This window comes from Atractosteus spatula, chromosome 8, assembly GCF_055471065.1.
Source record: "Atractosteus spatula isolate fAtrSpa1 chromosome 8, fAtrSpa1.hap1, whole genome shotgun sequence".
Classification (NCBI taxonomy): Eukaryota; Metazoa; Chordata; class Actinopteri; order Semionotiformes; family Lepisosteidae; genus Atractosteus; species Atractosteus spatula.
In genome coordinates, this window is record NC_142713.1 from 61,828,904 (window position 1) to 61,856,374 (window position 27,471).

Below are 27,471 nucleotides of genomic sequence, written 5' to 3' on the forward strand. Positions count from 1 at the left end.
GCGGCTCTGAGGATGACTGGCGTGTCTCTGGGTTCCTCCTCTCTTTCAGAGGATATGTTGGCCGAAGAAAGCCAAGGTCTCTCTGTGCCCCTGTCCAGCTTGATGCCCCCAGCTCCAGCCGCTGGCATGTCCTCCGGCTCCCCTGTATCCAGCATGGACCTCCCCCGGAAGCGGAAAGGAAGCACTGACAACCTGTGAGTGATCTCCCGGCCGCGTGCGAGCCGACGAGGGACATGATGGTGGGGAATGGGGGGAGGCCGATGTGTCTTCTGAATTTTGTTCCAACTAACTTCTTCATCGCAGGTCAAGTGACCGACTGGTGTTTCTTTAATGCAGCCACTTGGGCTGAAGCAGAGGTCAAAAGGACACGCCCACTGTGGGAGTCTGCTACATCGTCACTCCCACTGGCTGCTCGTTCTACACAAACCGTCAAGAGCTTCGTTTATTTAGAAATAAGGAAGCAAATACTCAGCAGGATGAGGAGAGACTGAGGAAAGATCTGTGCTGTTCTGATCTTGTCGGAAAAACACCTGTACGTCTTTTGGCAAACATGGTTCATTCCCAGAAACCCTTACATATAATGAAAATTCATAAAAAGAAAAACCTTTATTTTTAATGGGGAAAAATTACGATCCTCTCCAGACCCTAAAAATGTCAACCCTATTTTCACCAAAAAAGGACAAGAGAACCAATAATAACTAACATTCAAACTTAGTAGTAAAAAAACACTATTTTCCTAGTTAGACATCAGTAATCATACCTACGTACAGTACTATATAGTAACTACTTCATTTACGTTTTGTCCAATTAAACACACTTACAGTTTTTATTTTCTTAACACTTTAAGGGTCCATAATAAATTCTAAACCACAGGTTTTTTTACATGAGCAGTAAGAGCGCACACGATAGTAACGCACAAAGCAAGATGTAGTGAACTGTATCACACGTCTTTCCTGCCACCTCATAGGCTCTGTGCCCAGACTAGTCAGGGGAATGTGATGCACACACTCGATATGAAACAAGTTCCTCTGCACTTTACACTTGGAAGAGATTTAGAATTTTTTCTTTGTATCACTTCCTTGTTCGTTATTCGAAATGTAGGTGACAATTCACATGCTTTGTAGTATTGAATTTTCATAAAAAGAACATTCGTGAAAGGAGGTACAGGTGTAATGTGCTTTAGCCAGGGTATTCATGAAACCAAGGCCTGAAAGTGCTGAAACAAAGTCTGCACAAGAAGATTAATTATTAATAATTGCTTACAGTTATATAGCTTATATAGTGCTTTTTCTGGACACTCCACTCAAAGTGCTTTACAGGTAATGGGGATCCCCTCCACCACCACCAGTGTGCAGCACTGGATTAATTACTGGCATTAATAAGTACCTTTGAATAATTACCAGACAGGAAGGAAAACCAGAAGACAGTGGTTCCTCAGGAGAAGAACTGAGAACCACAGCTCTATGAAATCGTACTACCAGACTATGAAAGCAAAATGGCAGGTGTTTTCAAAGGCTATTTCACTCAGATATTTGCTAAGGAAGAAGTCACTATCATGGCTCAGGCAGAAGGAAAAGAGTGTTAACACTATTTCATATAGTCTGGAAGAAGCAGAATTGTTACAGATGCTATAAGCACTAAAATTAATGCTAACCTGCAGGGCCTGATGGTATTCTACCAATTCTGAAACAAGAGAATGAAGATATGCTAGATCATGGAAAAAACTCTTCCAGCAGTCGCTCGAGACATACTTGGTTCAGTTTTTTTGCCCTTTTCATGGACAGGCACTCCATTAGCACTTTTCCAGTCAATGGGTAAGCTTAAGTCTGATTTCTGTTGTATGTGAGTTTATGTAAGCAATGATTAAACCTCAACTAGAGGATCATGTTTACGGAAATGGGATTGTAGGCGTTAATCAGTATTTCTTGTTATTGCGTCTCCATATTGGAAAACACAGTGGTTCCTCAAGACCAAAATGCCTATGAACACAAAATGGACAACGTATGGAATTAATATTTTCACTCAGGTGTGTGCTGAGGAAGAAATTGGCAAAATGCATCAGGCTGAGGAAAGACAAAGTGTCACAGGTATTGGAAGCCCTTAAAATGAGTTTAATTGTTTCTTACAAATTGTACATGAGGTAGTATGTCCTGACTGGGGAAATAGCTAAAATAAGGGTGACAGAACTGAACCCAGTGCTTCCAGACCAGTGTTTCTCAGACTTTCCCATTGCACAGCACACTGTCCTCTCCTCCTCCCACATATACACGTCACCGGCATGAGCACATTATTAATATTGTAAACAAAAATGATTTCACTGTTTAATATGAGTCTGTCTCAAAGTGCATAGTGCACGTCCTTATCCTGGGAGGACGTGATGATGGTGAAATTCGGAGTGCTTGCTGAGCAGCTCTCAGATGTCCCCTGTTTTTCTTTTTTATATCCGTCAAATTTAAATTCGCACCACTCCCCATTGCCGCCAGTACAGCCCTGGTGTGTAGCCCGTCACACATCTACAAACGGAAGGAGAAGCACAACACTTTGGATCCACCACAAAATGAAACAAATGTGTTGTTTCACAAAGGATCAACAATTCGTGTCTTTCCTGAAGTGTCACAGAGCACCGGTTGTGAAACGATGTTCTACACTCTGAAGCCTTGCTTCAACTACAAATAAGCTTATGGGAGCAATGATTAGAACTTAACTAGTTCTCATTATTAGAACTGCTGTCTTCTAATATGTGGGGTAAAAAAAGCTATAAAGTTCAAAGTATACAGTTAAAATCAAGTGATGCCATGTAGTCCAGTGCACTAGTAGCAACTCATTTACTGTATTAATCTATGTGTACAATTTTTAGACACCGAGATACAAAACCGATATTGCTGCTGAGGAATCATGCCAGGGAAGATCAACCAAGTACATTCCAGGGCATTCCTACGCTGATAGGCTGGGGGAACTGAATCTCTTTAGTCTTGAAACAGGAAGACTACGAGAGCACCTAAAAGTTTTAAAGTGTTAAATACAAAAACCTCAACACAATCAGCTCAGTGGACTCTAGAAACAACATTGATACAGAAAACAGTGGAAACTGTTGTGGGAGTGTAGAACGGTCTAACCAGTCATGTTGTTAAAGCCGAAATCCTGGCTTCTTTCAAGGAGTGACTGGATGAGATCCTGAGATCACCTAACTACTAACAGGCCAAATAGGCCAACCAGGCCAACCAGCCTCTGTTCTTATAGATATTTTTGCAGGAGTGGTGGAGTTGTTAAAGATTGCACATGAATAAAACTCTCTTCTTCAATATCAGTCTTGCTGTTCCTTTGGAAATTTGATAGATGTATTCATATTGAAGGGCGGCAACAGCACTGTTACTCATTTTAGTATGTTGTTTAGAGAACTGGTGTGCAGTGCAGAAATGTGACAGTGTGCAATATGCCAGTCAGGTGATCTGTTTGGAACATGCAAAGGGGAATGATAGGAAATGACCTGTAAAGTAAGATTGTTGTGGTTGAGACTGCTTCTGTTTCGGGGAGACAGCTGTGTGTCTGTCTTTGCTTTAGTCAAATGTTAAGTTAGAAATGGGCTTGTGGATGCTTTTGAGTACGTCTTGACAGTGAAGACCTGATATATAAAGCTGTTAAGAATTTATAGCTCTAATAATAGAATTACTGTAATACACAAACCATTCATCACCTTCACCTTAAAATAACAATGGCTTAAAAATATAATAGTGTTAAAATGTTTAAATAGCGAGTTAACACATCAGAATCAGGTCTTGACACCAGTAATTTCTAAATATTAATGATAATATCACCCCCTGTAGTCGGGGAACACTGTTACAAGGCAAATCTATCTTAATCTCTGGCGCAGCTTGATATTGGAGTATTAACCAGGTGCCAAGTTTAAATGGGATTAACAAATACTGTATGTACAATATGTCATGCACATGGTGATTGACTATATACAAACCAAACATTTAGTAATTGAGTTACAAAACAGCTTAAAAAGACAGGGAACCAGCATCTAATGAAATAAAAATCCTGCCTGTGACTAAAGCTGTCTCTTAAAAAGGTGCTAAATGAATGGGAACCTATTTCCTTATTCTAAAACACTGCATCTCTAACCAATGAAAGTTGTTTAGTATGTGGGTTGTACAATTAGAAAATCCATATTTCTAACTATATAAGACAGCAAGTCCCTTTCTGAAGTGCATTGTAAGTATACAGCCTACCTGGATAGATTCTGGTTTCTTAGTCTGCTGAAGGACGTACAGTATCTCTCTCTCTCGGTTCCATCAAATCTCCTCACTGTCTTCTGTCTCATTTCTACCATTTTTAAACCTCTTTTGAGGACTATTTCCTATGCCTGCCTGACCTATCCATTTGAAGGCTGTCATAATGACCTTGTGCAGAACGAAGGGGCCACTGTTAAATTAAATGTTCTAAGGTGGCTGACTTAATGATTTAATGGAGAAGCCTGGGTTAATGATTAGTTCCATTCATTTGATCATTTGTGTCTTTTGCCTTGTGTAGTGACTCAGGACACAGGGCAGCTGCATGAACATGTAAGACAGTGCCCACTTCTAAATTTACTGGAGGGAGTATGTGTTTTAGGGTAGATGAATCCAAGAAACTCAACAGTGTTGTAGATTAATGATTCCAGGTGGATATAAAGATAAGATCACTTTATTGGCCATATACAATTTCTTGTATTAGGAATTTCTTTTCACATACCCCAGCTTGCTCTCCACGAGACACACAGACAGGCAGAGAAGCTGGGGGTCAAAGCGCAGGGTCAGCCATTTATACAGTGCCCCTGGAGCAGTTGGGGTTAAGGGCCTCTGCTGTAGGATGCTGCTGGATACGATCTGCTGCGGGATACGAACCGGCAACTTTTTAGCCACAGGTGCAAAACCTTAGCCACAGAGCCACCGCACCGCCCCAAGAAAGACGAGCCAGACAGGAGTCAGACCTACTCAATGCACGTTATCCATTGCATATCCATTGTATATTAAACACGTATACATATCCAGCAGACTACAATTCATCTCTTGGTTTGGTGTTTTTTGTCTTCTAGGGATCCTGTTGATGTCGATATGGAGGATGAACAAGACAGGTACATTTTCTAAATTAGTAGTAGTAGTAGTAGTAGTAGTCTAAATTGAAAAACCTCGGGGTGATATTTGATTCAGGCTTAACATTCAACCCACATGTGCAGCATATTGTTAAAAAACATCTTTCTTTCACCTTAGACATATCGCTAGATTACGCCCTATGTTATCACTAACTGTGGCTGAAAAGCTGATCAACACAATTATTTTTTCTCGAATTGACTACTGTAATGAACTACTTTCTGGGGTTTCTAAATCTACATTGAACAAACTCCAGTATGTCCAAAATTCAGTAGCTAGAATCCTGACCAGGTCTAGTGCAAGTGATCACATTACTCCTATCCTGGAGTCCTTGCACTGACTTCCTGTCAAGTTTTATGTCGACTTCAAAATCCTCATGCTCACTTATAGGGCTCTGCATAGCTTGCTACCTCAGTATCTGTCTGAACTATTATCGCCCTACTCCCCACCTTGCAAACTTCGCTCTTCTAATTCTGGTCTCCTAACTGTCCCCCCAAGCCCGTCTACACTCTCTGGGTGACAGGGCCTTTTCCTGTTATGCCCCCAAGCTCTGGAAATCTCTGCCCAAGGATATCAGAGAGTCACCTTCTCTAAACTCCTTCAAATCCAGACTCAAACCTTCTTCTTTAGAAGAGCCTTTACTGAACTGGTTCCATTCTTTACCCCTCTGCTCCTGCTGTATTTAGTACCACCATCTACTGTCTCCACTGTATATTCTCACTGTGTTGATCTTTCTAAATTGTTTTTGTTGCTGTTTTATTTCTGTAAAGCGCTTTGAGAAGCTACCTTTAAAGGCGCTGTATAAAAAAAAAAGTTAATTTTGCTTATGGGAGCTGCTTACGTTTTCTTGCTTACGTTTTCGTGTAGTGTTTAAGGCAAATGTCTGCTCTATTTAAAGTGGATCAGATGTTGCCTTTTCAGTATGCAACTACTTCAGTAATCTTTTTATACAGTATGTACTTGATCATCAAATGGGTTATTCAGTGTAGGGAAACGCAGTGATCAGCATTGCTGCCTTGCAGTGCTGTGGCCCTGGGTTCAGTGCCTGGGGTGCTGTTACTTTTCTCCTTGTCCTTTGGTTTCCTCTCACAGTCCAAAGATATGCCAATTGGCCTTGGTGCGCGTGCGCGTGCGCGTGTGCGTGTGCGTGTCTGCCCTGTGCTGGACTGGCATGCTGTCCAGGGTGTACCTTGCCTTGTGCCCATTGCTTGCTGGTGTAGGCTCCGGCTCCCCCATGACCCTGAATTGAGTAAAACAGAGAATGAATTATTCAATGTACCTTAGGTCATGACAGGAAAGTTTATATGTAGATTTTGTTCACCGGATTAATTCTCTGGGAGGCACAATGCTGGGGCTCAGCTCTGCATTTTCAGGAATAAGTGGTTTTCTGACAGTGGGTATATATGGGTGGACTAATCCTTTTTTTACCTTTTGCAGAGCTGAGGGAGATGACCAGCAAGTAAAAGTGAAGTGTTTTAGGTATGAACTTTCCTATTTTTGAATTTTTGGAGTTGTGTACTTGAGAATCTGTCGTCCAGTTTCGTAAAAAAAATCTTAAATAACTATTTCCACAGTGAAAGACAGAAAGACAAAAACTTAAGATCTCAGTAAAATAGTTGCTTGGGCAAAAACATTTAATAGAATACTGAAGTTTAAGTCTTAAGATTTATAAAGTACATTCATCATTAGTACTACATTTTACCATGTACCATGGTAAATTTCAGTGCCATGAAATTTGGAGATGTAATTTCATATAGAGGTTGATCTGTTAGATATTCAGTTATGCTTATGAATATTTGTATAGTGGTTGTCCATTTTACTGGTCTTCTTTTTGATTAAAAGTCTAATGAATTTTGTTTGTAGATGTCAATCCCATCAAATCAAATTCCCTTTAAATCCCTTTGAAACCAGTGGTGTCACACACAGCTTTAAAGTCCTGCTGTGACCAGTGCAGCTCTGTCTCTGCAGGCACTCCACCTTCAGAGCCTCCTGCAAAGCAGAGAGTTGTGCTTCTCCAAAAGACCAGGTCTCCTGCTCTGGGGGATTTCAGCACTAATTGGGGTGTCGTTACCTTCTGTCACAGGCTCGGCCTCTGAGCTAATTTGTATTGGTATAATAACCGTCAGTAGGACGAGCACAAGTACTTTGCTGATTAAACATTTTTTGATACCAGTGGCATATTAGCTCAGCACTCTGGTTTTCAGTTTCGCTGTATAGGAGAACATAATGAATATTGGCAACAAGGAACTGCTGTTCCCTGGTTCTGACGTTCCACACATGTTTTAATTACAGCGAATTAAAATGATCCGCTTAAGGTTTACTTGCATGAAACAAAAGAGGAGATGGAGACACATGCTTCTCTCTAGGCAATGTCATCGGGTTTAATAATTCCATGCTTAAGAGGTTCGGCAGAAAACGTCTATAAACTGGATTGTGCATATCAAGAAAATGACTTAAAGTTAGGTGGTCTGAAATCACTGTATTGGGCAGGAGAACCTGGTTTTCCCGCAGTGTGACAAAGAGGGATGCGGCACATCTTAGGTCATCTTAATGTAGTTTCTAACTGCAGTCGTTTGATATCCCCTCTAGAGAGCCACACAGCCAAATCGAGAAGAGGAGGAGGGACAAAATGAACAACCTTATCGACGAGCTATCCGCCATGATCCCGCCCTGTAACCCCGTGTCTCGCAAGCTAGACAAGCTCACTGTGCTGAGGATGGCTGTGCAGCACTTGAAATCACTGAAAGGTAAGCATTGCAGACAACCTCCCCTTACCCATAATGCGTTGTCAGCTGTGTGGCGATGTGGTGTTTACACCGGTATAGAAGTGCCTCAAAATATGATGACAGCTTGCAGGAAAGTGGCATTTTAAGAAAGGCTGCTATGCTTTTAGGTAGCATATTATGTGCATCTGGAGTCTCTTCTACATTAACTGGAGGCAGGCCTGAGCTGTAGTCATGCTGGATTTCGTTTTCCGGTTTCCCTGACTTTTCTCATTGCTGACCAGGTGCCACCAGCTCTTTTGCTGAAGCCAGTTACAAGCCTTCATTCCTGCCTGATGATGAGCTCAAACATCTAGTACTCAGGGTAACTGACTCTACTTTACCCTTATTCTGCCTGTTGTTATCTGCATGGGAAAGCAGTGATCATGAACAGGTTTATTATGACTTCTGTTTAGGGCCAAGAGCGTTGAGTGCTCATGTGATCAAAAGACAAACTTAAAACAGACAGTCTTTTGCTCTGGCTTGGAGAGAATACAATAACGAGTAAATAAAATCAATGATACTATTAATAAAGAAAATCAAGAATGTAGTACATTATCCATCAATAGTGTTTTATGAATGTGATGCAGGTGGTTTAATTCTCCACTGCTGAATCCAAAAGAAGAGATTCTATATACAAATGTAATCTGTTATCTGAGGTACTGTAAAACAGCTGTTGATAATGGATTGCGCTGTATTTTACACACTATAGACATATTTATACAGTTTTTGAGATGGCATTTAAGAGAAGCGTTCTACTTCCTATTGTTCTTAAGTCTATTACTACAGATGGGCTCTGTTAAGGTAAAAACAACCCTGTGGCATTATCAAAGAATGCTGCTAATGCTGAATGAATGATAACATAGATCAGTTTCAATGTTCCAGATTCCTTTTAAATATTTTGTTTTTTTATTTATACTCCTTTTAAAAAAAATTGAAATCCAGTTTTTTTCAAGGTTTCATGATCACTTTACCCAGGCAGATGTTTGAACAGCACAGTGACTTAATGGAATAAGTTATTGTTTGAGAATGGAAATAAGTGTCTAATGTTTAACACTTAAACACACAAACTGTAGCATTATCACAGAATTTAGAAATGTTTTTATCACTGCAGGTATAGCAGGTCATGATATCATAGGCAGACTGGCTGAATATATATTTCAACAAAATTAATTAGGACACTTTTGCATTGCTGATTTCTTTAATCACTTTGTATGTTGCAGTTGTTTTTGAGAAGTGCACTTGGAGTCTTACACTATAACCAAGATTCTCTGGACGGTGGAAATGCCTGTTCAGTTGTATTAACAATTTTCCTTGTTCACGTTAAGATTACCCTTAAGTACTTGGACAGAAGCCCTCTTTGACAAAGTTAAGGCTCTCAGCTGTTTAGGCTGCACCACTGCACCTCTGATGAATCTACCCAATGAATGGCATGTCTCTTCTGAGCAGTGAGTACCAATTGGGCAAGCCTGAGCCAGCTAGGTGTTGAATGCCGAGGTCCTCTCTGAGCTAGGCACAGCCAGGGATTACACAAAGACCTTAGAGATGGGACTTGACTGTAGCCTGGGTGGAGTGAGTCTAACTAGTCTGAGCTGGGTTGAAACAGAGAAGAAGAAAGGCTGTTTCATCAGTGCGTCGGAGCTCCTGAAGGTGGCGCGGTGTTAACTCCTCTGACTGCCCATTGTACAGGCTGCGGACGGCTTCCTGTTTGTTGTGGGGTGCGATCGGGGAAAAATTCTTTTTGTGTCGGAGTCGGTTTCCAAGATGCTGAACTACAGTCGGGTGAGTACAATCAGCTGTTGCTGGTGGTGCTGGGATTGTACAGTTATAAACAGAATGAAGATTCTTTGTTCTTAAAGTAATATATTAAAGTGCACTTCATGTAATATGTATACATTTGATCCATGCATTATTTTTGGGTTCTTTGCAGCAGTTACAGTAATCAAATGGTATAGATGGACAAAAAGTGGTAGAAGGTTGAAGCAATTTAGTTGTTTAAGGGTTCATTTAAAAAAATAAATAAAATTAGGGATAAAGACATTTATTTTTTAAACCCTTTCTTCATTTAGTATACAGTTAGGTAGAATCTTCTTGGTGAGAGATGTTTTTCTTTCCTTTAATTTGTTTAATATTAAATTTGTACTTATTCCTTTTTTTAGGCTGAATTGATCGGACAAAGTCTTTTTGACTATGTGCACCCAAAGGATATTGCCAAGGTCAAGGAGCAGCTTTCTGCTTCCGAGGTTTTCCCTCGGGAAAGGCTAATCGATGCCAAAAGTAAGATTAAAATCGGAAAACTGATTTCCCAAAATTTTCCAGAATTTATTGTGCATAGCGTAATTCTCCATCGGGTTAAAATCAGAATTTGAAGACATAAAAGATGAACAGGGTTTTAATAGGTAATTGTCTAACCACTTCTTCCATGGCTGGGAGGCTGGAGACCATCCCAGCAAGCAATGGGCACAAAGCAGGGTACACCCTGGGCAGGACACCAGTCCATCTCAGGACAGAGGCCCGGAGACGTCCTCTAACCAGGGCCAGTCTTCCCTGACAACATTTGACCAGCCAGTATGTCTTTGGACTGTGGGAGGAAGCCAGAGCACCCCGAGGGAAACCCACTCAAAAGTGGGTAGAACATGCGGACTCTAAACACAGTAGCGTGCCAGGTCCTGAGTTGAACCCTGGGCTCCAGTGTTGCGAGGCAGCAAATGCTAACCACTGCCCCACAGTGCTGCCCTCATGTAGGCTGCACTAGTTCAGAAGAAGGCTAGAACTCGTTCCAGGTTTCTCAGTGAGATACGGGCTGGGCTGGGACTAATGGTGCTCTCGTCTCCAGCTGGGTTACAGGTACAGACGGACATTCCAGTAGGTGCAGCTCGCCTGTGCTCGGGAGCTCGCCGGTCCTTCTTCTGCCGAATGAAGTATAACAGGGTGGTCGTGAAGACAGAAGACAAAGACTTCAAGCCGAGTACTTCCAAGAAGAAAGGTCAGGATGAATCTGGAAGTCGCGCTTCTTTCCTCTTAAAACACTTCACCTGAAGCAGCATCTGTTAGAGTTGAGGACTGTTGCTGGTGCTTGTCATAGAGCAATTTTTAGGCTTTACATGGTGTCCTTGATTACATGTTATAGATTTAAGTGCTGGCTTATGATGGGTTTTTTTTCAGCTACAAACTATAATCAAAAAGGTGCCTTTTGAAAATAACATTACAATAAAAACATTTTTGACCACTTATTCTGTTGGATGAATACAGATATTTACTGAACATTGCAAACAAATGCAGACATTCATAGTAGACAATTAGCTGTCATTTCTGTAAACTGAAGTGAATGCTTAAGTCCCATAAACCTGTTAGTTTTCTAAACCCTAGACATGTCCGTTTAAGGTCACAGCCGTCATGGTCTAATGGATAAAATGTATCTCGATATTTACAGCTGTCTGTCTTGTATGTCTTAAATCCCTCTAAACCCTCATTAACCTTTAACCTCCCTGACATCTCCTCCAGTAATCCTCGCAGATTAATCTCCCTTATTATATAAATTTAAATTGGCAAGATTTTATTCTTTGCTATTTTGCTTTCTTATACATAAAGTCAATTCCAGCCGAAGTAAACTCGTGTAAGTTGTGCAGAGAAGTCATGAGATTCACTGATATTTTTCACCATTATCACTATTATCACCGTTAGTATTTTTCACCATGGATACTGGGGAAACAACAGACTCTTGAAACTGGAGGAAAAATGGGTAATCTCATTCTCATATAGATGATTGCATTTTAACAGGCTCCCTTTTCTTTTAAAGAGTGTGTGTGACTTAAAACACTTGGGAGGAAATGACCTGGAAATGCGTATATGTACATGAAAGATTAGGAGGAAAGAGACTGTCTTTTTATGTTTCATAACGTGTGACACCAGGTTTTTGGATCGATCGGAACTTGAAACGGGGTGTTTTAATGTGCTTGTGTAAATGTCCAGATTGTAGTAGCATGAGAGTGTGAGTGAGTGTGAGATGAGGACACCGCAGCTCGTGTTGGTGACCCTTGACCCTTGTACCGTTGTAGAGTTTCAGAGGTACTGCACTGTTCACTGCACTGGCTACATGCGGAGCTGGCCGGCCAGCCAGGTGGGGGTGGAGAGCGATTCGGAGAAGGAGAGCAATAACTTCAGCTGCCTTGTGGCCATAGGGCGCCTGCACCCTCACACACTCCCCCCGGCCAACGGGGAAGTCAGAGTCAAGCCCACAGAGTTCGTGACGCGTTGCGCCGTGGATGGGAAATTCACCTTTGTGGACCAGAGGTGAGGCAGAGCGTTCTTATTTCCCGTTTTGCTCACTTGCCTTAACTTAGACAAGAACCAGAATTATAAACTCTATACCATCCAAAGCTTAGTTACAGCTGTTTTTCTTAATCATTTTAAATGATTAAATGAGTTGAGTGTATGTAGACCTACCTTTTTTAAAAACCATGCTGTCTTCTAATAAGCTCATATTACACATTTTTAACTGAGTTCACCACTATCTTTAATAATGCTTTATGACATTACTGTAGTATTTTCAGTTTGCCAGGTTTTGACCTTGTAATAATGTGAATTAATTCAAGGAGACTCTGGCACACATTAATATGAATTCAGCTGTGAATTGGTTTCCTTTTTACAGTTAGCTTTTTTTCTCATTTTCAAATTGTTCTAAAACATTTTTTTTGTCAATTTGTTTTTCATAAATCAACAGATGTGCATGGTTTTGTAAATGTATTGGTTATTTAACATTTCCCAGAAAATTGTAATATCACATTTAGAAATGTAAATGCAGGTTGAGCTCTGCTATCAGTTTTGATCTTAACATTTTTAAATTATATGTATATTTAAATTGAGGGAATAAAAACAAATTGCAGCAGCATTTCTTCAACAGCTGCCTGAGCAAACTGTATGTTTTTATTGCCTTTTCAATGTCTGTGTATTAACAGAGAGGGAAGGAAATGCTGAAATCTAAGTCGTACTCGAAGAAACGAATTGGTTAAATTGATGGCTGGCAGTCATCTTGGATTTGGTTGCCATGGCAATCACTTCCACAGTCATGGCCTGCAGTACCTGTAAGTTAAGGGGTTGGATTTGTGCCATTTTCAGCAGCACCTAGAGAGCAGAGTAACCCCTTTTCAGTATTTTATTGTTCAGTGAATGTAATCAGCCACTGAAATGTAGGCTAATAAACATAAGTCTTTGCAGCCAATAGGCCTAAAACTTTTTGATGGCAGATTTTTCTGGAATCTTTTCAGTCTCTCTTCTGATGTAGTAACTAAGGCCCTGTGGAATTCAAGGGAGGATTTGAACAGCCTGACTATTGGGTTTTCAGGCCAAAACCTCAAAATTCCAGTAAAGGTTTTGGCAGGGAAACTTATCTCAAGATTAAGGAGGTATTTGATGAAACCCAGAACACCAGTGAAATTGCTGGCTAAGTACAAATAGGACTGGTTTACATTTTTTATTTTTGCCATGTGACATCTCGTTAAAATTGAGAAGCCATTTGGTTCGATAAGTAAAACATGGATTCCGAAATTATGAAACAGTTGTTTGTTCTTAAGTTCAAGTCTCCACTGAACTGCTGATTGTTTCTCCTTCATTTGTAACAGGAACACGACGGGCGACGCAGATCGCTGATCGCTCGTTCCCTTATTTTTGTCTGTCAGTCTGCGTCTCACTTAGCCTCCAGTGCGTCTTTTATTTCCACCACGTGTCAGCAGATGTTTTGTATGACAAATGTTCATAACCATCTAAATGCTACCTGAAACAGAAAAGTTTGTCATCTAAGGTTTCAACCATTTATAAAACAGATCTAAACTGCTTGTTTCTTTACTTGGACACTGAAGTACCTTAATAAGCAGTTATTCACAATTCAAAAATAAGGTGTGTTAAATAAAAACCAAAGCTTCGTAGTCCTTTATACAATTTTCTCCAATAACGAGAGATTGTAATCTTTTTGTGCATGTTTAAGTTTGAGCAGTCTGCTGACACACATTGTTGACCAGGTGCAAAAAGCAGCTTGATCTATTACTTTAAAAACTCACGCAACGATCAGTTTATATTTGTAAAACGCCAGCAAGTGCACAGCAATGCATGTTTGCAGAAACCCGTTCAAAGCCATATATACAGCAGTTCAGGTCAGGCTCTAGAAATTGGTTTTCAGCCAGGAGTTGCAGCTTTTTAGCACACAAAGTGAAGTTGTGTTGCGAAGCTTCCCAGGAGCGAGCAAACGGAGAGCAGAGAAAACAAAGTAACTCAAAATTGCCAGAGGCTTCTTATGATGCTAGAGTTGGAATAAAAATAGAGTAAATCACAAAAGGGTACATGAATTACTCAGACTCATGACGCACTCCATCATCCTGTATTGGAATAAGTAGTTATTGAAAGTGGATAGGTGATTTGCTTCCTCTGCTTGTACTGTGTGTCTGTTATGCCTCATTTCAGTGTATTAAACTGTACCTGTGGCTACTTCAGACCAGTGAGCGCATTGCACTTGGCTTTTAATCTACTCAATAGATGAGTCGGAGAGCATTACATGCCATCGTTACAGAATGATATTAGCCAGGAAATCAATGCTGTTGATTACTTGTACTCTAGCAGTTTGTCTGGCATCTTCAGGTTATGAAACCATGGAAAACAACAGAGTTGCTAGCTTTTTGGAATTTCACAGGGCCTTAATGTAACCAGTGTTTTTTTTTCTCCAATGTAGGGCAACCACCATTCTGGGTTATTTACCACAGGAGCTTTTAGGGACATCTTGTTACGAGTACTTCCATCAGGATGACCTGGTACACTTAGCAGACAGACACAGAAAAGGTAGAAGTCAGACCTAAAGAACTTGTGATTTTTTTATTTCACCATGTTGACGTTTTCCTGAACAGGCCGTTGTAATGTCTGTGTGTAAGGTATTGCACCACTTTCAGATTGTCATACACAATTAAATAGAATATTTAAATCAAGTTGCTGTATAGTGAATGTTTTTTTGTCTTTTGTTTTTTTGAAGTATGCGCCTATAATTTTTTGCTTGGATCAGGCTAATGTGTTTCTTCTGATGTCTTTGTGAAAATCCCCCAACCCTCCTCCCATCCCTCTCTAGTTCTCCGGAGTAAGGAGAAGATTGAAACAAATTGCTACAAGTTTAAAACAAGATACGGCTCTTTCGTCACACTGCAGAGCCAGTGGTTTAGTTTTGTAAATCCGTGGACCAAAGAAGTAGAGTATATAGTGTCAACTAACACGGTCATATCGTAAGTACTTGTTGCCATCACATGACTCCATAATGGCGTTCCTCATCCCATAACAGAATGTGGTTATGCATGAGGTAGTTTGGATATCAAATGCTGTTTAATGCTGATTAAGAATTTGTAGAACTGCTTCATCAAGTTTCTGCTTAACCTTTATCTTTTGTCGTTTTAGATTTTGTTTTTGATTATAATATAGGCTTTCATTTGCTTGAAAGCTGGCACCTTTTTGAATACATTTATGCTGTTTGTGTCTTCATAATCACTGTTTTGGGCCCTTTTCAGAGATGTAAATTTTTATGCAGAAGGAATAGATTTATTTCTCTACCAGTTCTCATTCAGCGTTGTAATATGCTCATTATTCACAAAATAACACTCACATCAAGTTGGACGTGTCTAGAAATTGTACACTAGCTCTTACAAAAACTTGGTAAATATAATTTCACTCTTTCACAGTATAATGATCTGAACCCATCTGTTCAACCTAAAAAAATATCAGAACTGTTACTGAAATTGGTAGAAATACAAAACAACTAGACTGGATTTTGAACATATCAAGAAGCGTGAAAAAAGGAAATAAAATTTTAATAATCCCTTTGTCTGTCTCTGACATTTGAGGTTGGCAGCATTTGCCTTAATTGCTACAATACAATTTTTCTATCATTGTGAAAGATAATATATAGGGAGATGCCCCCAAAAAGAAAATTAATTCAGCCAGACAGCAGTATAATGTCTCCTTCAGTGGCCTGTCTGTGCATGACCACTGACCTAATGTGTCTTGTTGTTTCATGAAGGGGTGCACACAGTAGTCCTAGAGACTCCGACGACAAACTGGAGCAACCCAGCGATTCCAAGTCAACAGAAGGTGAGCCGAGCAAAGTGATTCTGTATGCTGTAACTACCTCAGGTGAAAGTTAGGTCCTCGCGTGGATCAAATCTTTCCTCTCTGCAACTTTTTGACACCCCTTACTGATGAAAACTTATGTACAACAAGAAATAAACAAATTTTTTCAACATTTCGAGAGGGATGTGACCTAAAACTACACAAATTCAAAACTGTTTTTCAGTGACATCTTATCCTGTACAATCTTTTAAGATCCTATGTGGTGCACATAAATGATGAAAAATCTCTTAATGTGTTTTTTCCTTCACTCCCCTCAGAAGTATCCAAGAAGTCTTTCCCAATAATCCCAGGGATTTCCAGTGGGCCGGGAACTATGATTTATGCTGGAAGTATAGGGACCCAAATTGCAAACGAGCTGCTAGATTTTAATAGGTCAGTAAATGACATTAGTGTAATGAACAGGAGTCTTAAGTGTTCATTGTAAAAGCTAAGACATTTATAGAATGAGTTTTTTAAAACGTTGTGAACATTTGGTTCTTAATTTGGAGGTTGTGTGTTAAATTGTTACTAAAGGTATAATAAATTCTCTTTTAATGTGTTTTGATTTCAGGCTGTTAGGCCACAAAACTTTTGGTATTACTTTGCAAAGTGTGTGTAGACTCTCTATAGGAACTGTACTACATTTTAAAATCGTTTTTATTTCATTTAACAATTTGGTGGCAGTTTTCTACATCTGATTTTTTATCCTGTGAGACATGGCTGGACAGAACTCTCTGGACCTTGCTTTTTTGCATGCAATAACATGTTTTCAGTCGACAGTACCTCATTACATTTTTCTCCAAAGTAAAAGTTTTTTTTCTTTTCATTTAAAGGTTAAACTCCTCTCCATCTAGTGGAAATGCAAGCCCTTTTAGTTTACTGCAAGACAAATCTCCCCTTGCTGTACCTCCAGCCAGTAACGTGAGTGCTCCGTGTCCCATTCACTCTTCTTCCTCTTCATTCCTTTGATCAGAAGTGTTGACTAAATGCCAACGGCTGTATCCAGAAGAATAGAAGCTTGCAAACAAGAGGTGGCTATTTGGCTCACGTAGTTGAAAAAAATCGTTAGGTGTTGGCTTTGGATGAATGGCTGGGGAGCTTGTTCCACACTCCCACAACCCTTTGTGCAAGGAAGGGCCTCCTGACGTTTTGAAGGCACTTCCCAAAAATACATTCGGTTACTCGAAGTGCACCAGTTAATTTTAAAACTGTATATATAAAAACATTGTTACAAAATATATACTGTTTTTAGGGAATGTTAAATTAACATTTTAATCTATTTATGTGGCACTATGGTGTTTCATTGTGTGGGTTTATGTTGAGTGTAGAGTTAAATTCTTCATGTCCTGTAATCCTTTAAGATAACAAGCCGAACTGTGTTCATTATATTATATGGTTCTTTACCATGAACACTAAAACAGAATCATTTTAAAATGGCATGAAACTTCTCTGATTTTACCAGGGGTCTCCAACCCAGGTCCTGTAGATCCCTGATCCAGTATGGTTTATACTGTAGGTAACCCTAAAAGTTGGGAATGCTTTAAAATCACTGATTGATTAAGCAGATCATGTGATTTGCTCCTTCAAGTTTATTCACACTTTGTAGTCTTAATGTGGTTATCTTTCATTAAAGCACGGAGACATACTAGGAAAGTTTAATTAAAAAAAAATCCAACAGTAAATATCCGCATGTGAATAACAATATGATTCCTGAGATTCAGTAACTGTTGGAGTCTCATTTAACATCAATGACTTCAACTAGACATTGTCTGTAAGTGTGTATTGTTCTCTCACATCTGCTTTTTATGAAGTTTGGATTCTTCCTTCCAGAACTGTTTTACTGGTGGTGAGAGGTGAGGGTCTCCTTGCCGGAACAGACTGGTTCAGGTTGTGCCATGCCATTTCAGTGCTGTTTGGATCTGGGCTTTGAACCTCTCAAATCCAAAATGCAAAATCTCTTCTTTATCCGTTGTGATGTGGATCTACTTCATGATCTCCTTTCAGCTCGGCCACAGCTGAAGAATGGATAACCTGACCTTCTCTTCCCAAGTTTGCATTTGTCAATGAAGGCAAACTGTCTGGGTCCTGAAGCAGCCCCAAGCCACCACTACCGTGCTTCAGCCTTCTTTTCCTCTATTGAAGGGCTGTGTTTGGTTTTCACCACACAAAACTTTGCTTATTGTGGCCAAAAAGTTAAACTTGTGACTCCAGAGAACATTTCTCAAATAGCCTGGTGTTCTTTTGGTGAAATTGAGAAAGCAATTGATTTTTTCCTGTTATCTTCCCATTCAGTCCCACAGACATTAGCCATAGTGAAAGAGATCTGCAGAACATTAGATGTTATCCTGGAGCCCTTTGTGATTTTCTGGGTTGCTAATGGGGAGAGTTTGGTCCCTGGTCCCTGCCAGTTTGTTCATCCCCCACCTCAGACCTGAAACATCAGACCGGTGTGAGATCCGAAGATGCCACTGGGCTCACTGTGCGCTCTGCTGTCATTCTCAGGTGCCAAACGGAGAGGTGGTTGACTCGGAGGTCCCTCACAAGCCCAGCCAAGAAGGTGAAAGTGGGGGTGCGTCCTTTTCAGGTGGCGAAACTGTGCCGAGTAAGGGTTTTGACACAGACGTGCATCTGGCTCCAGGTTAACTCGCCAGTCCTTGTGCATTGTGCCGTAGAACCAGTCAAGCAGCTCATGGAACTCTCCCACAGAGATGCTCCCAGGAGCTCTTCTACAGACCCCTTTAGAGTTTGAATGGGCTGTTCACGGAGTTCTTTGCACCCCTGTCCAGATGTCCAGTTATCTTCTTGTGTGCTCCCTTCTGTTGATCCAGCTGTCTGTGTGTCTGTCTGTCTGCCTGCTGGGTGGGTGTTTTCTAGCCCAACTGGATGTGCTCTTCCAAGGCAGGTGTGTAGTCTGACCTTTCCTCGCCCTGTCTTGCAGGTGACAGCGCCCAACTGGACCTGGACATGGTGGTCGGGCCCGGCTTGGGTAGCCTTAGCAACGATGAAGCAGCCATGGCTGTCATCATGAGCCTTTTAGAGACTGAAGGAAACCTTGGGGAAGCTGTGGACTTCAACGAAATGCATTGGTCTCTCTAGACTTGATTTTTACTCGTCTTTTTTAATTATCTTTTCTAGGTATTTCACCTGCTTTGAGATTGCCCCAGCTGTTTGATATATGTATATTTATATTTTGGAGGTTTTATCTGCAGACTTGAATTTTGCTTTCAAATCTGTTAAACATGACAGCAGTCTGGGGTGGTGTGTGTGACCACAAGGAACACTGGGGGACCATTTTTTAGGTTTTTTATACAAGTAGTTGTTCAACAACAGCGTTCCTCTTTAAATGCTGTCTTAATGTGTTCATAATATCAGTAAAATGACTTTAAGGCTGTGCCTCTCAAAGAAAATTCCAGCCCCTTGAGTAAATGTTGAATTAAGCTAAACTACTATTTATTTTTCATAATAGTACAATGTCACATTTTTAAGTGCATTGAAAATGGTTTGTGTCCTTTTATGTTGTATTGATAAGCAAAGGTAAACTAAGTGTTACTGCACATTAACTATCAAGATACATTTTTTTTCGTGACCACTGATTTCTTTTTAAAAGAAATATTGCATCTTCAGGTGAACTCCTTCTTAGCTCATGGTGATTTAAAAAAAAAATATCAACTCTTGAATTCAGTCATGATAAAGTTTGCAATTTTGTTTTCTAAAAGTAGGGTGATCATATGGCTTTCTGAGTTCACCATTGTAAGCTCAGACAGGACAGGATTTTAGAACTGTGCTTGGTTTCTAGAGAGGTTAAAGTGCAAAATCAGCTTTGTGTCTGTGTTGAAGGTGATAATTGGTGATTAAACTGGTGATGTGCCTGAACAAAGTAAATGTGTAATTTCCATCAGCTGTTCACAAACCACTGCCAGAGGTCACACCATGTGAACAGATGAACCGTGTTCCTCATTTGATCCGAAGTGTCTTTTTGGGGTTGGTTTTATAGCAAACGGCTGAGGAGTTATGCATTTATTGTATGCAGGCATGATTTATCAATTTTTGTCTTGGCAGAGACATAATGTTGATTTTTTTAAAATTAACCTCTCTCAATTTAAGCACACTTTAAAATGCCGTTCTCTGTTCTCTGTGTTCCAGTGACCCTGGTCACCCTGTATGGCAGGATGCTATGGATGAACATGCTGTGTAGAGCCACAGAGATACGTTATTCGCTGCCTGACTTAGTGGAGTAAACGTTTTTTATAAAAACTACACTTATCCTTGATCCCTCGTGAAGTGTTTTGGAAGGGTGATCCATCCTAACAGGCAGCGCTGAAGCTTCCAGGTGAATGAAGAGTTCGGACAGGGACTGTGAATTCTAGTCCTTAACGTCTACAGCTCCAAGCATTTCTCCCCATCACTGTTTCTCGTCAGAGCTGCAGACATAGAGTTAGTGTTGAATTCCAGGTCTGAAGCTGAAGAAATCACTGGGAATCTTCACTAGAACGTACTGGCATTCAGTGAAGTTTGCAAAGATGTTCAGTAGTTGATATAAAACCATAGTGCATTTAACAACAGTTATTAAGCTCATATTCTGGAATAGCACTGCTTTTGAATCCCCGTTTCTTTTAAATGATGATAAGAGGACGTTGTGCACCCAATTGTTTCGGTGGTATCATTTTTATGACCTTCTTTATGATCCATCCCAGTTAATGGAGTTAATGTACTGTACTTGCGGACATTTTACTGCAAGGCACATGAGGGCTCGTGACAAAAACTTGTCTGGAAATAATAGTTATCACATTACCGATACATTTGCCACCTGCCTCCAGCTGAGATGACCTGCCGCCAGGGGGAGCTGGACACAAGCCGTGAAGATAATGTATTTTATCATGCAGGTGGTGTTAAGGGGTTCACACAGGTGTGGCCATTGTATATTTCTTTTGTACTTCCCCAAATTCACTTCAATGAAGGCTGTCCAAAGCTGTGAATATTGCAGCAGTGTGATCGATCCATGAACGTGAATTTAATGATACTGTATACAAAGCTAAAACAACAGAGTTCTTTAAGTGATGTGAATAACTCAATAGCACAGAGGTCTCTACACATGTCCTTTTTTACAATGCTGTAATTACTGTAGAAGATAACAGAAGGACATGGCAGCCAGTGATATTGAGATTTTGCAAACGGGTTCATTGCAACTGTGAAGAACATGCTAGTTTTACATTCATACTGCAGATCTGGGTATAACTCAGGAAACCAATATGAGCAGTGATAATAGCTACACTTGTGTTATACTTAGATGTCTGCTGACACCTGCATGCTTGTAGTATAGTTCACGTCTTTTATTCTGATTTGCGAGACGAGTTTCTAGCTTCACAGGCTTTCTGCTGTGTGGTACAGTTGGGTTTGGAGGCTGCTTGAATCCTGGTTCTGGCTCCAGGTTCAGAGATTACATTAACTCCACTTCCCGACGGATCTGTTCACACAATCCAAGTAGCTGATGCACTGAAAAAGTCTTGTTTGGGATGACGGATATCCCAAGATATCACAAGATACACAGGTATGCAAGCAAGTCCTGGAGAGCTCTGGTCCATTAAGTCTTAGAGGCCACTCTAATTGCTTTTAAAAAAAATTAAAACACTTGAAGGTTCTTGTTCAGTGAAGGGAACTTGAGTCTTAGGGTTATTTTGATTTTTGTTCCTGTGATCTCTAAAGAAGGCTGAATGGTCTCACATCATATGATGAGTTGCTCCAGGTCTGTAGATATTGGTAATTTAGTGGTGAACAGACCCTGCTGGACCGTGGCTCTCCAGGCCCTGCTGCAGGGTGCGATACCGCACGTACATTGAGCTGTAGCCATGCTGATTACATGCTCCTGGGATTTGCCTTCTGGCTGTATTGTCTTCGGAGGTTCTGCACAACCTTCTGGGCTGCAAAGGAACAAATAGAAGATCATTTCTCACTGAATGACACAAAAAAATGCAATGCCTCGGCCAAAACAATAGCCACAATGTGTTCTCTTTTCACTTTTGAGTGTGGAAGTAACCTCTGCTTGGCCCTGTGTTTTTTTTCCTTGCTGTGTGTGGATATGAACTGCTGGTCTTGTTTGTATCTCCTGGCTCCGTCATAATAGTGAAAGATTTCAGAAAGGTGTGAAACTAATTTCTGGAGAAGTGAAAAAATATAGCATCCCTTTAAACAAAGTCAGGAAGTTGCTGCCTACCAAAGTATTTAGCAGGATTTGTTTTTTGTGTGTGAATAATTTGTGCATTTCACGAAAAGTTACTTATTTCCATGCCTATACAGCAGTGTTTTTGTGAAGATTATTTTAGATCTACTGGCTGCCCTACATTTCTGTTTTTAACATTTTGAAGCAGAAGAAAATATTGCGATACCATTTAACCTTAGAAGCTAGTACTGCACTTCAAACTGTCCTGCATAGATTTTGAGAATTGTTTAAATTCACAGCCGTTTGTCTTTTTCTGCTGCTGATCTGTTTTATCCATTATGTAAGAAGTAAAAGGACAGGCTGTGATGAATAGAGAATGAGGAATGTTAACTGATTTGGGAGTTTTGCTAAATTCAGTCCTACACAACAGCAGTACACTCTAGTGATGACGCACTTCCAGATCGGACCCCTATTCCTTCAATTCTTTGCGGCGTGCAGTGCATGATCCACCCAGATTTTTTTCTGTTTAAGATCTTAGTTATTTTTTTAAGTGTGCCAGGATAATGCATTTTTCAATCTCAGCTGTTCTATAGAAGACCAACTCACAGAAATTCCATTGGGGAAAAAAGGCCCTTATGGTTTGTGATGAAGAAGGACACAGCAGAAGAACAACCTGCCTGTATTTCCGATGTGCCTTGCCACACTTAAATTCAGACTTCTCCTGGGTGACATGCATAGTTTTGTAGAAAATCCATAAGGGTTCATAACCATTATTGCTACATGCTTTCTCAGTCACGACAGTAGGTGCTTTTCTCAAACTAGCAGTTTAATATGAACTGTTTTATTCCTGCCTGAAATTGAGAGAAGGCCGGAGCAAAGGGAGGCTGCGTAAGACAATGACAAGCTTTCTTGGGTGTTTAATAGTTCAGGAGAAACCTATTCCCTTCTGGCATGGCAGTGATCATTTTAGTAAGCAACCAGTGATTATTGCATAAGTCAGAATTCTGTTAATTTGCTTGTGAAGTCACTTAAATCCCATGTGTACTTGTCCTGTTCTGACACGGTGAAACAGTAGATCTGCAGTCTGAATGAGCCCTTCCTAAGGAAGACACTCCACATGATAAAGCAGGTGTTTTTTTTCATTGAAGTACTGTATATGAGTAATATCTGGATTATTGTAAGATGGTCCTTTTTTTTCCCTAAGTAAAGACCAAGGACTGGGAGCTGCGAGCCAAGTCTTTCTTAATTGCAGTGATGCAAATATGAATGCTTTAATTGTAGACTGTTATAGCAAGCATTGGCCTGATTAAGTCACTGTTGTTTTAATATTATGTGCAAGTTATTTTGCAAATGTTATTCTCTGCATGCAGTTTTTTAAATGGTCTTGAATTTCGAATGAGCGGTTTTTTTGTTTGTTTCTTTAAAGGGGGAAAGGTTTGCATTTGCCTTAAGTTTATCAAGAAATATCATGGAATGAGGTAGTGTGAGAAATCAGGCCTTTGGAAAGCCTCATTGAAAAGTATCATTGTACTGTACAACTGGTTACAAACGCTCCATTTCAGTATCTGAAACGCCTTTGCTCCAGGTTTTGACTTGTGTGAAAGCAGGTTGCATTTTTTTTGTTCCTTGATGTGATTTTGATGTAGACCCATTTTCTGACTTGTTTTTGTTCTAGTTTTTACCAGTCTAAGGGAGGCTGACTGAAGTGGAGCAGGTAGTAGATGAATCCTCACAAGCCCTGATGTTTTCCCTTTTCTCTGTATTCACGCTGAAGCACTTATGTCAAGACCTTTCATTGTAACGTTGCTGCTGGTGACAGGACAACTGTGGGACAGAGATGATACATCTCTCAAAGCCGTCCTGTATAAACATTTTAAATAAATGTTAGGTTCCTGTGCTTTCTGTATTTTGTGATATCTCTTAACATACCCTCAAACTAATTTGGAAAATACTCTTCTGTCTTTGTTTGGTTCTTATGACAGGTTAAAAAAGTTTAAAAAAGTGCTGGAACAGTGCATCTCGTTGAGGGTGCTTAAATATATATATAGTGTTAAAAACCTCATCCTTAGAATGCAATTTTTTTCTTCATTTTGCATTTGAAGGAGTTATGTTTTAAATTGATACATTTTTATGTTTGTGAAGCAATATTGCCGATTGGGTTGAAGGTAAATACGTAGTTTCAGCTTTGTTGAACATGTTTTGATTCTATTTATTCTTATTAGGAAGATGTATCCAGTCACTGGTAAGTGGTCAGAAAGAGAAGGTACTAAATATTTTACCTAAGGTAATGCCCAGAAATGAATCTGAAGGAAACAATATTGAATAGCGATTAAACCTTTATCAATCTGTTGTGTTGCTTCATTCCCATATTTTTAGTTTTTATTTGTTCCATTTAAGAATTTAATCGTAATGCATTTTTTTAGGTTTTGCTCGTTTTTCTGCACGTTTTGTCCTCAGAGATTTTAAGAATCTCTGTTATTTGTAGGTACGTTTTAAGTTTAAGTGATTTTAATTTCGAAAGTGATTTTTCTTCTTTGACGTCCTGAAAGTACTCGGGATAGATTCGGAAATCGCAATACTGGGTTGTACCACAAGGTGGCGAATGCTTGCTTGTAATTGAACTGCTTGAATTATTTTGGAAGTACTGTACAACGTTAACACCATGTTGTGTTTGCGAAGCAAAGCTAGAAAGGCCTGGATTGTAGCTCTCAGTTTAATTATACAGAAAAGGTGCTACGTTTTCAATAAAAAAATCATTTTCTATGCAGGCTTACCTTTTGTAATTATTTGAGATCTCGACAAAATTGCCAGAATTACAAAGTACAAAGACATATGAGATGTGCTTTTAGGATCAGTTCTAGATCTTTATTCAGAACAAAGTTTCCTTTTATACTGCCTTTTCTGCTCTTGCCTCAGCTTTTAAGAAGTAATAAGTACTGAAATCAGCAGCAGAGGTATGTCTGCTGCGTTCTGTTTGTTGAGGAACCAGTGCCCTTGAAACACTGCTATCAGTTACATTCTTTCAGGAACATCTTTGTTTGGTGGTAAACAGCCCTTTTAGCCTCTGTCCTGAGCTGCTGGAATTCTGCCTTCTGTTAGTGGTTGATGATTAAAGACCTGGGAGAGAGAGGGAAAGATAAGTCAGTCTTATCCATGACAGGTCAGACATTCCACTGGGTAAAGAAAATCTCCTGCAGCAAAAGTGCTCTGGATTCAAGACATCTCAGGATTTTAAAGGAACAAGTAATGGGTTTATTCCATGCTGAAAGGAGAAGAAAGAAAACACTTTTTGGCTGTGGAGCCTTCTTCACAGATAGAATAGAATAACACAGGAGAACAAAAGCTGGGAGAGTGGAGGAGGCCGGGGCAGGGGAGACGCAGAGAGGTGGTGTGAAGTGGAGAGAGGTGAAGAGAGGGGTGAAGTCGAAACCTGCATGTGAATAGAGAACATCACACGGAAACAAGTCTGTCGTTGAGAGAAGGGGGAAGGTGTGAACCAAGTTTCAGGATATTTTTTGTTTCTGATGTCTTTCTGCTATAGGAGTTGAGAAACCCTTCTTTGAGAACGCAGATGGAGAGATCGGTGCGATCATGGACTTCAGAGGTGAAATGAGAAACTATGTGTTTGGAGAGATCTTTCATCTTCACAGCCCTAACATGTTCTCTGAAGTGGTCTCCGAGTCTCCTTCCTGTTTCCCCAATGTAGATGGCTGGGCATTCACTGCAAGGGATACAGTTAAAGAGGTCGCCTGGGCGATCCGGAATTGTCCTGAGGAGCCTTGAATGAGTGTGGTGTTAGATATGTACTTGCAGGTGGTGCAGCAAGCTCTGTTGCAGGGGAATATACCTGGTGTGGATGGTTGCTAAGGGCGGTCAGGAGAGCAAGAAGGTTACGCAGATTAGGTGGTCGGCGATATGAGATGATGGGGCGGTCAAGAAAGAGGGCACCAGTGGAGGGATCAGCCTGTAGGATGGAAAAGTTGTTGTTAACGGTCCTGGGGATGGAGAGTGTGTTGGAGTGGAAGGGAAGCACCAAAGGAATGCGGTTGTTAGGCCCGGAGTTTTTGTTTTTGGCTTGGGTGAGGGCCCTGTCAATAATATGGGTGGGGTATCCTCTGTTGATGAAAAGGGAGTGCATTTTGAGTGCTTGGTTCTGGAAATCCATGTCATCACTGCAGAGTCGTCCTAGTTGAAGGAACTGTGAAAAGGGGGAGGGTTTTTAGTGTGTTTGGAGTGAAATGAGCTGTATAGGAGATAGCTGTGTGAATCTGTGGGTTTGTAATCGACTGAAGTAGAGAGTCGGGGATGATTAATGGACAGGTTTATGTCTAGAAATGGAAGAGTAGCAGAGGATATGTTAACTGTATATTTGAAGGATGGGTGGAAGCTGGTGAAGTGGTGCAGGAAATGCTCTAACTGGTCATTAGAGCATGTGGCATCACTGAAGAAGGCTCCACAGCCGAAACGTTGTTCTCCTTCTTCTCTCAGCATAGAATAAACCTATTACTTGTTCCTTTGCAGCCGACACATGCTGACACAGCCACCCACCTGAACTACTTCAATAAAATAAACTCACACAGAGCTCAACATAGAGCTGCTATCTCAGGATTTTTATGAAAGTCCTCAACTGAAGCTCTGGGCATTGATGGAAATTTTTTAACTTTTAAAATTGAGTGTTTTGCTGACACCTTTAGAATTTTGTAATAGGTTTATTCCATGCTGAAAAAAAGAAGAAAGAGAACACAACGTTTCGGCCATGGAGCCTTCTTCAGATGTGTTCTTTAGAATTTTTACTTCTTATCCTTCAAAGGTAACTGATAACACTCTTGTCCTGTGAGATAGTTCTCCCAGTATTTTAGGTTTTGAAATATTTAAAAGCATCATGGCCTAATGCGCTTTAAAATGGAAATGAACTTCTGAAAATGCTAATTGCATTATTTTGTGATAGTATTTCCTGCTTTCAGTCTATCCGTTACACTTTGCCTATCAATGAAAAGGCTTCTGTCAATTACCAGGAGACCAGCAGCTTTTCATAGTCTCTTTTAAAACTTGATAGTATGGATCAAGCCAGAAACACACAATAAATATTTTTTCAGAGTCATTAGACTTGAATGTAAGATTAGTAACTTTGCTGATCTGTCAGTGTCAGTGTATAATACAGTATGTAGACTGTGTTTATTTTAAAGCCGGTGCATATGTAATAAGAAGAACGTGTCCAAGGGTGCTGTAGTGCTCTCAGCAGCACCTTTAACAACAATCTACAAGTGCTTCTTGGATTCAGTCA

The 27,471-nt window shown here is 40.3% G+C and overlaps 1 protein-coding gene across 4 annotated transcripts in view; it reads left to right on the forward strand.

The window, feature by feature from the left end:
- Window positions 1-24,082, forward strand: part of bmal2 (basic helix-loop-helix ARNT like 2) — a 48,573-nt gene extending 24,491 nt beyond the window's left edge. Inside the window, exons 3-19 of one of the 4 annotated variants that reach the window (XM_088923824.1) lie at window positions 50-194; window positions 5,078-5,116; window positions 6,570-6,611; window positions 7,722-7,879; window positions 8,140-8,219; window positions 9,584-9,676; window positions 10,054-10,171; window positions 10,731-10,880; window positions 11,953-12,187; window positions 14,616-14,722; window positions 15,003-15,153; window positions 15,942-16,012; window positions 16,309-16,423; window positions 16,864-16,951; window positions 18,533-18,632; window positions 18,969-19,116; window positions 20,174-24,082. In XM_088923824.1, coding sequence (XP_088779950.1) covers window positions 50-194; window positions 5,078-5,116; window positions 6,570-6,611; window positions 7,722-7,879; window positions 8,140-8,219; window positions 9,584-9,676; window positions 10,054-10,171; window positions 10,731-10,880; window positions 11,953-12,187; window positions 14,616-14,722; window positions 15,003-15,153; window positions 15,942-16,012; window positions 16,309-16,423; window positions 16,864-16,951; window positions 18,533-18,632; window positions 18,969-19,116; window positions 20,174-20,225 — 1,892 coding nt within the window. In that variant the 3' untranslated portion in view covers window positions 20,226-24,082. Of the gene's footprint in view, window positions 1-49; window positions 195-5,077; window positions 5,117-6,569; window positions 6,612-7,721; window positions 7,880-8,139; window positions 8,220-9,583; window positions 9,677-10,053; window positions 10,172-10,730; window positions 10,881-11,952; window positions 12,188-14,615; window positions 14,723-15,002; window positions 15,154-15,941; window positions 16,013-16,308; window positions 16,424-16,863; window positions 16,952-18,532; window positions 18,633-18,968; window positions 19,166-20,173 lie in introns of all 4 variants that reach the window. The other 3 variants (XM_088923826.1, XM_088923825.1, XM_088923827.1) reach the window with 3 other exon arrangements.
- Window positions 24,083-27,471: the final 3,389 nt, after the last annotated feature.